We start from the raw sequence: 14,661 nt of genomic DNA on the forward strand, positions 1-14,661 counted from the left end.
GGTCCATCCATGTCATCGCATAAGTCAAAATGTCATTCCTTTTTGTGGCTGAGTAACATTCCATTGTATGGACAGACTGTATTTAGTTTATCCCTTCCTCTGTTGATGGACAATTGGGTTGTTTCCACCTTTTAGCTATTGTGAATAGTGCTGTTATGAACACTGGTGTACAAACATTTGCTTGAGTCTCTGCTTTCAACTCTTTTGAACTGGAATTCCACCTAGGAGTGGAATTGCTGAGTTGTATGGTAGTTCTATGTTTAACTTTTTGAGGAACCACCAAACCAAGGGATGTTATTCTGAGGAGCCTCCCTTAGGAGGGTGAGCATAAGACTTGTAGGAACCTACTGTTCTGAGCCAAGGGTGTAACAACTCCTTTCGTGGCCTAACAGCAACTGTCTCTTCGGTGTGATAAACTGATTATAGAGGAGGATTTGCACACAATTGTTTTGGAGCCAAGCAGCTCTGGTCTTCGACCCTCTCTGATCAAGTGGGATGAACCAGGATGGAAAGGACACTAGACAGGAATTCACCATGTGGGAGAAGTCTCCCTCACGGCAGCTGGGGCTTATCTCCAGGGCTTGCTTTGTGGGGAAGGCCTGATTTCCCACAAGGTATGTCAAGGCTGGAAGCTCTTCTGATCTGGTCATCCCAGCACAGAGCAGCACCATCAATCCCCTACTCTTAGCATGGACAGTATTTTCTCAAATTTATAGAAATGAAGGCAAGTTCCCTCTCCCCTGCTGCCAGCCAGATTGCTGCCTGCACAGGAAAGGGCTAACTCAGCAGGCCCCAGATGCTCAAACCCTGTACATTCCAAAGGAACCATTGGCCACTGACAAGCTCCTGAGAGAACCCCTGGACCCTTGGAATATCCCGCTGGATAAGTGTGTCTTTGCACACCTAAGACCTTGAGCTATGCCAGATAGCTTATGCTATCAGTGTGATTTATGATGAACACCTGGTGTCTAAGGTAAATTCATGAAACATTTTAATAAGTAAAATTTTATGTAGTAGTATGAGTCTTTTCTTTGAAATGATTTCTATTTTAACAACATATACACATAGAAAAATGTCTAGAGTAATAGTCATAAATGTGAACGTTGGTTATTTTTGATGGTGTGATTCTAGGGAATTAGTTACTTTTCTCTTTGGACTCTTCTGTCTTGCCTGAATGCCTTTAGATTTTTACACTATGTTTAAATACATAGTAAAGTTATATATCTGGGTAAAAATTAAGCAGCTCATCATTTTCTAAACATACCAGCTGGCATCAATATAAAGATGATGCTTTTACCTGCCTTCAACTCTTTGCAGAGTTTGTTTCTCCCTTCACTCTGCACACAGCAGCCACACCTTTCCTCCCTATGCCGTATTTCGAGAAAAGAACACAGCTGAGATTTTTGTTTATATCCTAAAAAGCAGCACTTTGAAAACTTTTTCAGAGCATCTGAATATCATGATGCTTTGATGGAGTACCCTAAAACCCAAAAAAGCACACATAATTCTGGCCTAGGAACTAGGAATACTGTAACCGCTAAAAAAGGGCACACACATCCCTGCATCTCAAAACTAATGATGCAGAATTATTTTTGAGGAAATGGGAAATCTGAGGTTTTCCAATCTGAATCCCCAACCAAGTGTTTATTAACTTTATCAATATCTATGAGTGGAAGAGATGAGTAAAGAAGGGGTAACTAGTGTCAACAATACCATTACTATTTATGGGATGAAAACTTAAAACTGGGAACATCTCATCCATCAGTTTTGCTATTTACTACTAATGGGAAAAATGCTGCCATTCTTTGATTTTCAAAGCAGAATACTTTGGGGTATCTTAAGAAATACACATGAAGTTAGAGGTTTGAAAATGGTTTCCTTAAAAGAGGTAATTTGGTGAGTTAGCTAAATTTTCTTTCCTTCCAGGTCAGGTAATAGTCATTGCTTCCAAAGTGATTACGTATCCCACATGGGTGATAATAACATTTTGAGTTCTGAAATGTGAAAGGTTAATCCTGCCAGCTTTATCCTCAGGGGAGCAGATTTTTCATGGTTTAATTTGTCCCCCAGAGATCATTAGGACTGTTAATTATTTGAATCTTACTCGTTTTGGCTTCCCTAGGAAATACAGCTGCTATACTGTCCAGAAACTTCTATTAAGGCTAATGAGGTGGGATGTGTCTGCCCTGAAACTGCACTCCCCTTTCTTCTCCTTTTCACAAGGTGCAAGTGGCAGGCCTGAGCTGGCTGTTTGAGAACTGCATCTGGAGTTACACTCCTTGTCCTATATTCTGTACTCTCAGCACCTCCTAAACTTGACCTCTTCAGAGGCTTCAGGTCCATAAGAAGAAAGGAAGGGGAACTAACTCATCTTTCAGCCAGGGCTAGGCTGAAAGCTAGGGCTTTACCCACATTATCTCATGTTTACCCTCACAAAATCCTTAACCATTTTACAGACGAAGGAGACGTTCAAAGAGTAATTTTCCCAAGAGCTTGTAACAGTAAACTAGAAGCCTTTCTAACTCCAGAGCCCCACGCTTTCCACTGCACCCCTGCATTTCTCTGACCAATTATACATCCAGGCAGGATACCTGGGCCATAGCCAAGGTCAAGAAATTCTAACTACCATTGTGATTATGCTAATATACCACCACCCTTACTGTAGCATTTGCCTGTCTTCTTTGGATTATAATTATAATTTATTAGAGGGAAATCTGTCTTTCCCTGTAATAAATTGTGAGCCCTTGCATGGGAATTGTCAAAGTCACTTTGTTCTTCCCCCACAGTGCCTAGAATATCCCTGTGCACATGGTAGCCAAAAACACTTTTGTTAAGCTGAACAGAACTGGACAGGTCCTGGCGGTTCTGGGACACTTTGGAATATGGCTCCTCCTACAGGAATATGGCTCCTCCTACAGGAATATGGCTCTTCCTACAGGAATATGGCTCCTTCTACAGGAATATGGCTCTTCCTACAGGAATATGGCTCCTCCTATAGCTCAGGGATCAGCTTTGGCTCTGTTGACAGAAAATGCCACTGTTTCACTATGGCACCATGGAGGCAGTATCCGATATGGCTCCCCCTGATCCCCTTCTGCTACTTGTGCCCCTGAAGTAGCCTGTCTCCTTGAGTGTGGGCTGGATCTAGGGACTTGCTTCAAATGAACAGAATAGAGCAAAAGTGATGGGATGTCATATCTGAGATTAGGTTATAGAAGACTGTGATGTCACCTTCTTAGCGCTCTCTCTGGCTCTTCTTTTTTTTTTTTTTTTTTTTTTTTTTTGCGGTATGCGGGCCTCTCACTGCTGTGGCCTCCCCCGTCGCGGAGCACAGGCTCCGGACGCGCAGGCTCCGGACGCGCAGGCTCAGCGGCCATGGCTCACGGGCCCAGCCGCTCCGCGGCATATGGGATCCTCCCAGACCGGGGCACGAACCCGTATCCCCTGCATCGGCAGGCGGACTCTCAACCACTTGCGCCACCAGGGAGGCCCTCTCTGGCTCTTCTTTTTTTTTTTTTTTTTTTTTTGCGGTATGCGGGCCTCTCACTGCTGTGGCCTCCCCCGTTGCGGAGCACAGGCTCCGGACGCGCAGGCTCCGGACGCGCAGGCTCAGCGGCCATGGCTCACGGGCCCAGCCGCTCCGCGGCATATGGGATCCTCCCAGACCGGGGCACGAACCCGCATCCCCTGCATCGGCAGGCGGACTCTCAACCACTTGCGCCACCAGGGAGGCCCTCTGGCTCTTCTTGTGTGTTTTCTCCTATGGAGAAAGTGGCAGAGGTCCACATGACTAGGAACTAAGGGCAACCTCCAGCCAACAGTCAGCAACTAATGATGTCCTCAGTCCAGCAGCCCTCAAGGAACTGAATCCTGTCCCACACGGCATGAATGAGACTTCAGATGAGACTGCAGCCCTTGCCAACACCTTGAAGGCAGCCTTAAGAGACACTCTAACCCAGAAGACCCAGCTAAGCCATGCCTGGATTCCCAACCCACAGAAACTGTGAGGTAATAAATGTGGATTGTTTTAAGCCCCTAAATCTTGGAGAAATTTGTTACACAGCAATCAATAATGAATACATATGCCAATCATGTCACGTTTTCAGGGAGAAAGATCCAGTCCCACTGTGATTTAAATTGGAAACAGACTGTAATTTTGGGATAGCTCTTTGGGAATGGTGTGAAGGGCTAAGAAGCATTTACAACTGGACATTTAGCATCACCATTGTTGTTATAATTGAAAAACCTGCAGCATAGAACTCACAAGCTGTATTGTCTCGTTAACTTCCGCACTCGGGGAGGCTTGATTTCCGGCTTTTCCACAGCTGGTTGGGTAGTTTCCACACGTATAGGAATAGGACTTCTAGAGACACACCAGAAAAGCAGAACACCACCAATAAAAAGGTTTATGGTCTGATTTGGGCTATAGGGACTGCTTTCTCAGTTAATTTATACCTTAATAACATTGACAGTCAAGATATCCTTTTTTTTCCTCCTCTTTACTTATTACATATCATTATTTAAAAATACCACAGAAAAGCCAAAACCAAAAAAAATCATAGGGAAGAAAATACAGCAAGCAGGAACTGAACATAATTGGGGTACCACATAAAATTTCCCTGCCCAAAACACCCACTCCCAATTTTAGGTTTTGGTTCATAACCAGGTTTTGCCAGTAAAATGAGTAAAGAGAAACCTGTGGATAACCCGTTTTTACTTCCAAGTAATCTGTTAGCTATGTTATTTTAAACATAGCACAGAATATATTTTTTAAAAAGAGAGATAAATAATGATTAGAGTATTTCATGGGAAAATGCATAATCAGAAGACCTTTAAGACTTACTCTGAAACATTTTAATTCTATGTCTAGGTGAAAATGTTAAAAATTAAGTTTCATTTTTATATTTCCTCAAGAAAATATGCCAGATAACCAATGGGCTTACTCAAATTGACCAGTGATTTTAAGGTAAAGCTTTTACACATTTTTGTACGTGACTGATTTCACTTAAAACACCAGAAATTACCTTCGGGGACCAATAGGCATCAAAACAAATTGAGGTTCTCAGCAAGGGACCTCTAGCAAGTCAGTTAACACTTCTGGACCTCCATCTTCCCTTCTATTCAATGCCTAATATGGCGATAGGTAGGTGGCCAGTGCCCAGGAAATGTTTGTTAAAGAAACATGTGAATGAGCAAATACGAAATTGGAGTCAACATACTTTAGGTTCATGATTTCCTCAAGTTGGGACCCCAGAGTCAACGGAACGTGGTCCCCAGAAGAACACATAGGGGAGCACATAACTTTGCTTGGGTGAAATGGTTGGTGTCTGGAAAGCTTCAAGGAGGGATTTACACTTAACCAGATGGAGGTAAGACTTCCACGGTGGGAGACAGAGTGGAGACCCGGAACTGCTGATGGGCAAGGTCCCAGAGGAAGAGCAGGGGATTGTGACTAGAGGGGAAAGCAGGGGCCAGGGCGTGAGGCACCTCAGGATGAGCTGTTTACCCTGAAGGCAAAGGCAGTCACTGAAGGTTTTAGGCAAGGGAGTGGCGAGGTCAGACTTGCATTTTAGCAAGGCCCTTAGAGCAACAAAGGATGCTGGTGAGAGCAGGCCAGTCAGGAGCATCTTAGAAGACTGCAGTAGTGGTTATCCAGGATGAGAAATGGTGAGGCCCGGGCGTAGGCCGGGAAGAGGGTTATGAAGAGGAGCGGATGGATGTGGGTGATAATATGAAAGTCAAATTGGCAGGACTTGGTGACCAGTTAGATGAGGGCATGAGGTAGGTAAAGGTCAAGGACTCCCAGGCCTCAGGTCTGGATCACAGGTAGGTAACAATGCCACTAACCAAGATAGGAAAACTGGTGAAGGGACAGTAGGGTAGGGTGGGAAGAGATGAATTAAGGTTTTGAAAAGTCCAAGAGGCAGCTGGGTATGCGTCTCTGGAGGAAGACAAATTTATACCAAGAACATGGGCCAGGCATCATGAGATGACATAGAGAAATATTAGTCTTTATTTTTAGCATCAAGTATTCCCCAGGGTAGTGGTTCCTAGGTCACCTTGGGTGTTTTTGAAATTCTTATTCCTGGCCTCCCCTACCACAACCACGCCCCCCTTCCCCCCACCTGCAACAACACCCACCCCACCTTCCACCAAAGGATCTGAAGGGTCTGGAGTAGGACTTAAGTCTTTGGTTTTAACAAGATATGGTTGCAGTGCTCCTTGGACCCATTTTAGGAAACTCTGTCCTAGGGAGACCCCCACCAATGTTAGCAGGCTGCCAAGGTGTCAATGGGGCTGCCATGATCTACAGGTTGTTACTCATATGGGCTGGGAGGGGAAGAGTGTCTGCTTTCTATGAGATCAGGAAAGGAAGGTTTTCCTCTGGGTTTGGGTTGGTGGTAGCCTGGAGGCTTTAAAGAACATTTGTGGCTCTAGTACTTCAAGGAGCTCAGATAAGGAGCGTGTGAATGGACCTCGGGAAGAGTGATGAAGTGAGCTGGGACAGGGAGTAGAAGCCAGGTCATAAAGGTCACCCTATGCTCTGTTAAGGAGTCTGGACTCCACCGTGACTTTAAGCAGGGGAATGACAAGGTCAGATCTACATGCCTGAGAAGCATCTCAAAAGTGATTTCTTTTTTGGTACATCAGGTAGAAATATTAAAACAGAATAAGTGGCATTTTTGAGGCATAAAGGATGTTGTTTATGACAGTCCTTTTCTCTTGCTTCAGGCTCACATTCTCTCAGTTTTCTTTTTCCTCTTTATTTTATTAGCAAATGCCCTCATGAGTAATGTTTTGAGGATAATGCTGAAGGTACTATTGTTTCCCCATTCAAACAAGAAGCAACAGACCTTACGTTAGCGTCCTGAAGACTGGATTTCTTATTGATATTTACAAACGTTGATTCCTCTTTTCCAACCTGTTAAAGAAAACAGGCAGGTTCGTCAACACTGGACACCTTGGCATGTAAAAATGTTTCCAAGTCTCCTACATTCAAAGGATTACAGAAATGTGAAGGTGTATCAAAGAGGTAGATCATCAAGTACTCAGTCAATAACAAAATTTTCCGGTGTTTATTTAACAAAAAATGTTTTCTTGAGTCATTCCCCATCGCAGGGATTAACACGTAATCATTCAAAAAAAATCAGTGCTTGCATTCGCACTCTTATTGAGCACCTGCTACGTGCCAGCTCGTGATGGAATGAGAAGAGGATGGTTTGAGAAAAGCCAAACCCACAGTTTAATCCCCCACTTCACATTTTATATCAGGAATAATAAGCAGCTCTATGCTCACATAGCACTTACAGCTTACAAAAGAGTTTAGAAGCTGTCCTTTCACATCAGTGTACCGAGCCTGGGAGGAATTATGTCATAGGATTTTGATAGAAGCCTTGTCCTCTTCCCTCTGGTGAGTCCCATAAAGAATGATGAGGAAGGAAAGGACACCCACTCAGCCAGCCAGGCCAGGTGAACACACACTGGAGGTCAAAAGGAGATGCAGCAGCCTGTGGTCCTCAGACCCACCACAGCGTACAGAGCTGGCCCTTACACTTACCCAATTATAGCTATACCAGTTAATAACTCTTTATATTAAAAGCTCTGTGCACATAACAGGTGTGGTTCCTATCTCCTGGCTGCACCCTGACTGACACAGCATCTCAGTCCTAGAATGCCTTTTTCTTCTACGTGGCACAGAGGAAATCCCGCAACATGAAATCAAAGGCTTGCATGCATGGCACGCACCTGGGCACTCGCTCGGGAAGCATTCTCCAGCTGGGCTTTTAAAATGTTACACTTCACGTGATCAGCCATGGGGGAAGGCAAAAGTGGGGTCTGAAGAGTCTTCTCAGAAACCTTTTTTTCTTCAGCCTGAGATGAACCAAAATACACGCAACAGACTGTAAACAAAGAACTAAGAAAACACATACATTAATCTTTCCCATCAATCATCACTGCAAATAACCCAAAGACATAAACATATAGACAAATGTGTCACTAACTCCTTATGTTTGTACCAGTGCTTTTACTATTTGCAAAGGATTCACAAGTACATCCTCTCATTCTCACGTGAAGCAGGGAGAGCTTGTATTAGGAAGCCCATGAGTCAGAAGACAGGGAAGGTCCAAAGAGAAGAGACTCTTCCAGTATTCATGCAGGTAAAGCCAGGACTCAAGCCCCGAGTTTCCTACACCCAGCTGCAGTGCTATTTCCCCCATAACTGCTACTTCTTACATATAAAGACTCAATTCTGTGACTTGTTGGGTTAAGGGAAAGAGTACAAAATACTAATTGGTATTTTTACAATAATCTTGCTGAAAATAGTGATTCTCAATGAGAAATTTGTATCTATGTTGCCTCATTTTAGAGTGTCTCAGACTTCAATAATCTAGTACCACCTTTGCTATTTTTGCCATTTCTCATGTATTAACTAAACATGTACCTATAATTCATACAATCCAGTTAAGGTGGATTACCCTGGGACTACCTATTTTAAGTGTGTCCTAAGCAATAGTATCTTTGAAATGATAGACTTGGTGGCTATTATATTTATTATGACATAAATTATAATTATGTAACTATTAAAAAATACTCATCCATGTATATAACTTGAAATCATCTTTGAGGGTACACATATCACACTCTGGGAAATAATGTCATATTGTTAAGCATGCCTATTGTGGCCATTGTATATCCCAGTGCTAATATGGTGCTCAGCACATAGCAGGTGCTTAACAAATGTCTACTGAAGAAGATTATAATAATATATAGTTATTATTGGAAGATATGTGTTTAATAAGAAAGATACAAGACCATATGATTTCCAAAAGTCAATTTAGTGACATCAGGACTTAATATGGCACATTAGCCACAATGTACCAGGGCAAGAACAAAATGTTCTAAAGGCCTCCAATTCTGGAATTTCCAAAATTAACCTAATTCACTAATTCAAAAGTCCTATTGAGCACCTTAATACACATAGTAGGGATTTTATGAAAGCTCCAGAGGAAGCATAGGGCAATTGGCTGGTTGACATCATTGAATAAAGAAAAGAGGGCAGAGAATGCAGTTTCCCAGCAGGACCTCCAAACATATGGAGGGAATTTGGTAGAACAAGCTGAACCCAGAAATTTCACAAAACAGTAAAATAAGCAGAGACAGAAGACCTGGATTTGAATCTCAGCTCTTTCCCTTACCAGCACCATAAACAAGATGATGATGGTGGTGGTAGTGATGGCGATGGGGGAGAAGGAGGGTAAGGGGCGGGGGGGGGAGGAGGATTTCATAGGCACATCTCATTGAATCCTCTCACTTAACCATCCCATTTGAAGGTAGATACTATCACCACCCCCATTTTATAGATGAGAAAAACAAAGCAGAGAGATGGCAAGTCACTTGCCCAAGGTCACACAGGAAGTACACAGAAGAGCCAAGATTCACACCCAGGACTGGGTGACTCCAAAGCTAGAGCCCCTGACCACCAGCCACACTGGCTCCCCTTAACCTCTCTGAGGCTGTTTCTTTCTTCATAAGATTATCATGACAATCACATGGGAAAAAAAGGATATGAATGGCACTTTCACGTTAGATTCTTTGGTTAGAAAAAAATATATAACTACAAAGAGAGCATCGGATATGAGGACACTAATGATGCTAAGCCATCAAGCTGAGTATAAAGACAATAGACTGTTTTGAATGGAGTCAGGATCCTAAGAGACTTAGCATTCTCTAAAACAAAACAAAACAAGTAACTTATTTATTATTTACAGTATAGTTTTAGTATAATTTATCTTGTATATGTAAATCCTGTTACATTAAGATAATTGTTGAAAAGATATATAAAAGATAATACTAGCATGGGTGTTTTCACTGGTGTAGGATGAGTTAATTTTTTAATTAGATCTAATTTTTTGCAATGCTATGCCAGAATACAAGAATTGAACTGGTTCTAAAGCCCACTTGAGATTTTTGACAATTGCTTAAGGGGATATAGTTATACTGACAGTAATGACCGAAGACCTACTTTAAAAAAAAAAAATTGAATGCTGCTAAAATAAGAGTTAGAATTTAGCATTGATTTCCCCTTGCATTTATTAATTCTAAACTGCTTTTTGGATACAAAATTCAAGCTGGCTTGTTCTGAAAAGAAGGAGCTACCTTTCAGCTCTATAACTTGACTCAGGTGAAGACCAATATAAATTTTGGAAAATTTGAGTGTTATTACATGAATTTGTTTGCATAAAAGGCATCTCTATGAGGGATAAACATGTGGATTACAACAAGACCATAATTACAGCCTGGAGGATGGCACCAAGAATGCTGTGCTTTCTCTCTTTTGCATGGCCATATTTTGTATTTTACATTCAATTTGAATTGAGGAAAGAGGCTTTATCATTCAATATGGAAATACAGATTTCAAAACATACAAATGAATGATAATTAGGCTGTGATATTATTATAATTGGAAATGGTCTTCTGTTTGAGGATGTCATTTGGGGATAAAGAAATGATCAGAAGCAGTTTTCACTTGTTGATACAAATTGTTTACACATTTGAAATCTGATGAGATTTAAATTCCTGTGATAATTTTGGGTACGCTTTTGGAATTGGGCAACCAAATGTCTTCTTACCATTAACATATCCAAACCTTAGAAGAATCAGAGGATTCTTCAGACTGCAAAAAACCTTAAAAGCCATCAAAACCATTGGTTCCCAATTGTGGTATCATGATAAGTTGTGAGGATTGTTTTATTAATGAAAAAGAATCATAGTATGGGGCTTCCCTGGTGGTGCAGTGGTGGAGAGTCTGCCTGCCGATGCAGGGGACATGGGTTCGTGCCCCGGTCCGGGAGGATCCCACATGCCACGGAGCGGCTGGGCCCGTGAGCCATGGCCGCTGAGCCTGCGCGTCCGGAGCCTGTGCTCTGCAACGGGAGAGGCCACAGCAGTGAGAGGCCCGCGTACCGCAAAAAAAAGAAAAAAAAAAGAATCATAGTATGAAGTAATATACTTTGCTTATGTATTAGGACAAAGTCAAGGTTATCTGACATCACTCTAGCCTACTTGCTCACTGATGCATTTCTTCAAGTGGAGGAGAAAAGAGGGGTATTGTTGCCTGAGCACCAGGGAAATGCTCAATAACTCACAGCTGTCTCAGCTACATCTTAACCCAGAGTAAGCCATTACTGTTGATGTCCCACCGATATTCGTGCAACTACTAATTACCCAGAGCTTGTGAGTTCTCTGCTACTGTATGCTATACTTCCCTGCAAAATATTTTTGGATTTTGCCAAACTCCAGGTAAGTCCATGTTAAAACAATTTATTGTGTGGACTGCAGAAGAAAAGTTGACAGTCAAGAGACTAAGAGAGAGAAGAAAAATCCAGGGGCACACAATCCATCAGGCTGACTCCCAACACCTAGCAGAGGCCTGCTCAATAAAGATTTGTTGACTGAAAGAATATAAGTGCCATCCTGCAGGAGGAATTTTTTTCCAGCTGGCTGTCAGGGAGGGTAGTATCAAAGAAAAAGTGGGTGAACAGGGTGTCTTGAAGTTGGGGCCCTTTAGTGATCAGAGGGACTTTAGGCTGCCCTGCTGGGGTGTGGGATTGCAAGGGAGTGGAGGGTCTTCTGAGAAATGCTGGAAGTGTAGTGCAGGCTAGAGGGATGTCTGGGGTGGAGGAACTGCCCCAATAGGAGGTATAACCTTCCCATGTTCACCAGTGCAGGTAAGGAGGGGGAGCTTTCCAGGCCAGATCTTCCAAATTCCTCCTACTCCCTCTTATAAAGGGGCAAAGCTAAGCATTAGAGTGGGAAAAAATGACCCATGAGTAAAGAATACTATTCCTATGGGGATTTTAAAAATTAAAATATGTGTGCAACAGTGGATCTCGATCAGGGGCAATTTTGCCCTTCAGGGGACATTTGGCAATGTCTGGAGACAATTTTAGTTGTCACACCTGAATGGGGGTTCTACTAGCATCGAGTGCGGAGAGGCCAGGGGTGCTGTAAAACATCCTACAATGCACAGGTAAGCCCCCCACACAACATTATCAGGCCAATATGCCACTAGGGCCTATGCTGAGAAATCCTGGTGTAGAAAATGAAGAAGCATGTTGGAGTGCAAAGGGCACTGGACCATGAGTCGGGAGCCCAAGGCTTCACCACTGTTCTGTGACCTTGGGAAAGCCATTGCCTTTCCTCTGGTCTCAGATGTTGAAAAGGCTGAACTAAATGACAGATTGAATTCGGCACCAGCTTTCTACAGTTCTAAGATAAAACTTGGCTTTTATAAGGCTACCCATTTGGATATAAGAACAGGTCTAGCCAAAAGAGAGCTTGGCTTCTGCCCTGTCCCTTCCTCCGCCCGCCCTCCCTACTTTCATGCCTCCCTTCCTTCCATTAGCAAAGAGTTACTGAACATCTGCAATGTGCCAGGTACTGTCTGAGTGAGATAGAGGGTGCTATGGACTGAACTGTGTTCTCTCCAAATTTATATGTTGAAACCCTAACCACCATTGTGATGGTATTTGGCATGAGGCCTTTGAGAAGTAATTAGATTTAGATGAAGTCATGAGGGTGGGGCCCTCATGATAGGATTAGTGGCTTTCTATGAAGAGGAAGAAAGAAAGATCCCTATCTTCTGGCAAGTGAAAACACAGTGAGAAGGTGACCAGCTCCAAGACAGGAGGAGAGCTCTCACCAGGGAACCAAGTCATCTGGCACCTTGATCTTAGACTTCCCAGCCTCCAGATCAGTGAGAAATAAATATCTGTTGTTTCAGCCACCTGGTATATGGTAATTTATAGTAGCCAATGCAGACTAATACAGAGGGGTAAAAACGGAAAGAGGTAAATGTGGATGCTTCTCTCATGGAACTTTCAGTTAGAAGGATTGAGAGACCACTAACAGATCCAGCCTGTTGGATCTCAGCACTGGGGGCAGCCCCTAGTGCTGTAATCCACCCAAAAAGAATGTAAGTGAATTTCTGCTCCTAAGAGACATGCTGAGCAGAAAAAGATTGAGTAGAAATCCCTCCAAGACAAAGGCACATAGTTTAGGAGGCAGGCAGGGTAATAATGAGAGGTTTGAGTGAACCCCAGGTCCATCCTCATTGCCCAGCTCCAGTCCTTGGCACCTTATTTATGTTGATGTGCAGAGCAGGCCAGGGTCCAGCAGCCTTCACAGTTTCCAGTTCCAGCTTCTTTAGATGGGCAGCGGCTTCGCTGAACAGGGCAGGTGCTCCTGGACTCAGTTCTGCAAGTGAATAAGGAAAGGTTGAAAGGGCAGAGAGATATAGGTGATAAAAGATGCTTGCCAGAGCCCGACTCCCAGTGCCTTTCTGCCTGGCTTCTCCTCTGGCAGCTTGAATCTCTTGGCAATGCACTAGCAGATGGGATGTAAGAACATTTAAGGTCGAGGTGTCAAGGCCTAACTTTCCCAAATATGAACAGTGGCCCTGGGCAGGTTACTTTACCTCTCTGAGCCTCTCAGCCATTTTCAAATGAAAATAAAATTGCTTACCTTGCAGGGTTGCTGTGAATATTAAGTGAGGTAATTCATGTGCCAAAGCTTTACTAATGGAAAAGCACTAAGCAAATGGGAAAGATTAGTGTTCAGGCTAACAGACAGATGAATGTGCCCTTAAAAACCATGTTATGCTTCTAAAACCAAATTCACTGATTTTGATTTCTCAAAGTTGGATTAGTTCACAACCACTCCTCCCACTAGCTTGTTTTTATCCATTGATACGTTAAATATTCATTAAATATTCAATATTCATTACATATTAAAGTTTGTGCCAAGTACTGACAGCAATTGGGATCTGGGAAGCTAGAATAAAGAGATGAATGAGATACAATTCTAGTCCAGTGGGGGAGACAGATGCCTGTGCAGATACCCCCAATAAGAGCAACCAAAGATTTATTTAATTATATAGAGTAAGAGGGAGGGCACTCCAAAGCCAGGAATTGGGGAGAGGTGTAAGAGAAAGTTTCACTGACAACCTTTGAGCTGGTTCCTGAAGGATGTATAGGAGTTCATTAGGGTGGAGAAAAGCATTCCAGGCAGAGGGAACAGCAGGTGCAAATGACAGAGCTGGGACATGGCACAGTGTTTAATGAGAGGAGAGGAGTTCCACGTAGCTAGAGTGTAGTGAGGAGTGTGGGGGAAGGCTGGAGACCTTGGCAGGGGCCAGGCTGTGAAGGTCTGTGTGTGGCCATGCTCAGAAGTGTTGGCTTTATCCCAGGACAATGAAGTACCATGGAAAGGGCTTAAGGCATTTGGTCAGAGCTATTTGGTGAGTGCTTTCGCTTTAGCAGCTACAATTTGGAGACTCCACTGGAGGAGGTGCCCGTAGAGGCCTGTTATAGTTGTCCAGATACAAAAGGATGAGGCCTGGCCCAGGGCCAGGGCAGTGTGGATAGTGATGAGGGACTGATTTTTCAACACCAAGTGGATGATGAGTTCCCATTTCTAGCTCCGCCAACCCAGAATTGCTACCTGTGATCTACAGGTAAAGGCTCAATGGCTCATCATTTTCACCAGCCCACAGACTCATGAAATATCAGACCTGGAAGACTCCTTGGCCATCTTCTCAATACCCTCCACCACATTCCATTGACGAGAAAACCAAGGATCCAAGTGGGGACTTGGCTCAAC

At 43.3% G+C, this 14,661-nt stretch overlaps 1 protein-coding gene across 2 annotated transcripts in view; it reads right to left on the reverse strand.

Moving 5' to 3' along the window:
* EPB41L4B (erythrocyte membrane protein band 4.1 like 4B) overlaps window positions 1-14,661 on the reverse strand; it is a 139,130-nt gene that overhangs the window by 23,471 nt on the left and 100,998 nt on the right. For both annotated transcript variants that reach the window (XM_060100638.1, XM_060100639.1), the window contains exons 17-20: window positions 13,139-13,257; window positions 7,747-7,872; window positions 6,855-6,922; window positions 4,265-4,363 (exon numbers count right to left, since the gene is read on the reverse strand). In XM_060100638.1, the coding sequence (XP_059956621.1) occupies window positions 4,265-4,363; window positions 6,855-6,922; window positions 7,747-7,872; window positions 13,139-13,257 (412 nt within the window). The remainder of the gene's footprint in view (window positions 1-4,264; window positions 4,364-6,854; window positions 6,923-7,746; window positions 7,873-13,138; window positions 13,258-14,661) is intronic.

The sequence above is a fragment of the Mesoplodon densirostris genome, chromosome 6 (genome assembly GCF_025265405.1).
Source record: "Mesoplodon densirostris isolate mMesDen1 chromosome 6, mMesDen1 primary haplotype, whole genome shotgun sequence".
Taxonomy (NCBI): domain Eukaryota; kingdom Metazoa; phylum Chordata; class Mammalia; order Artiodactyla; family Ziphiidae; genus Mesoplodon; species Mesoplodon densirostris.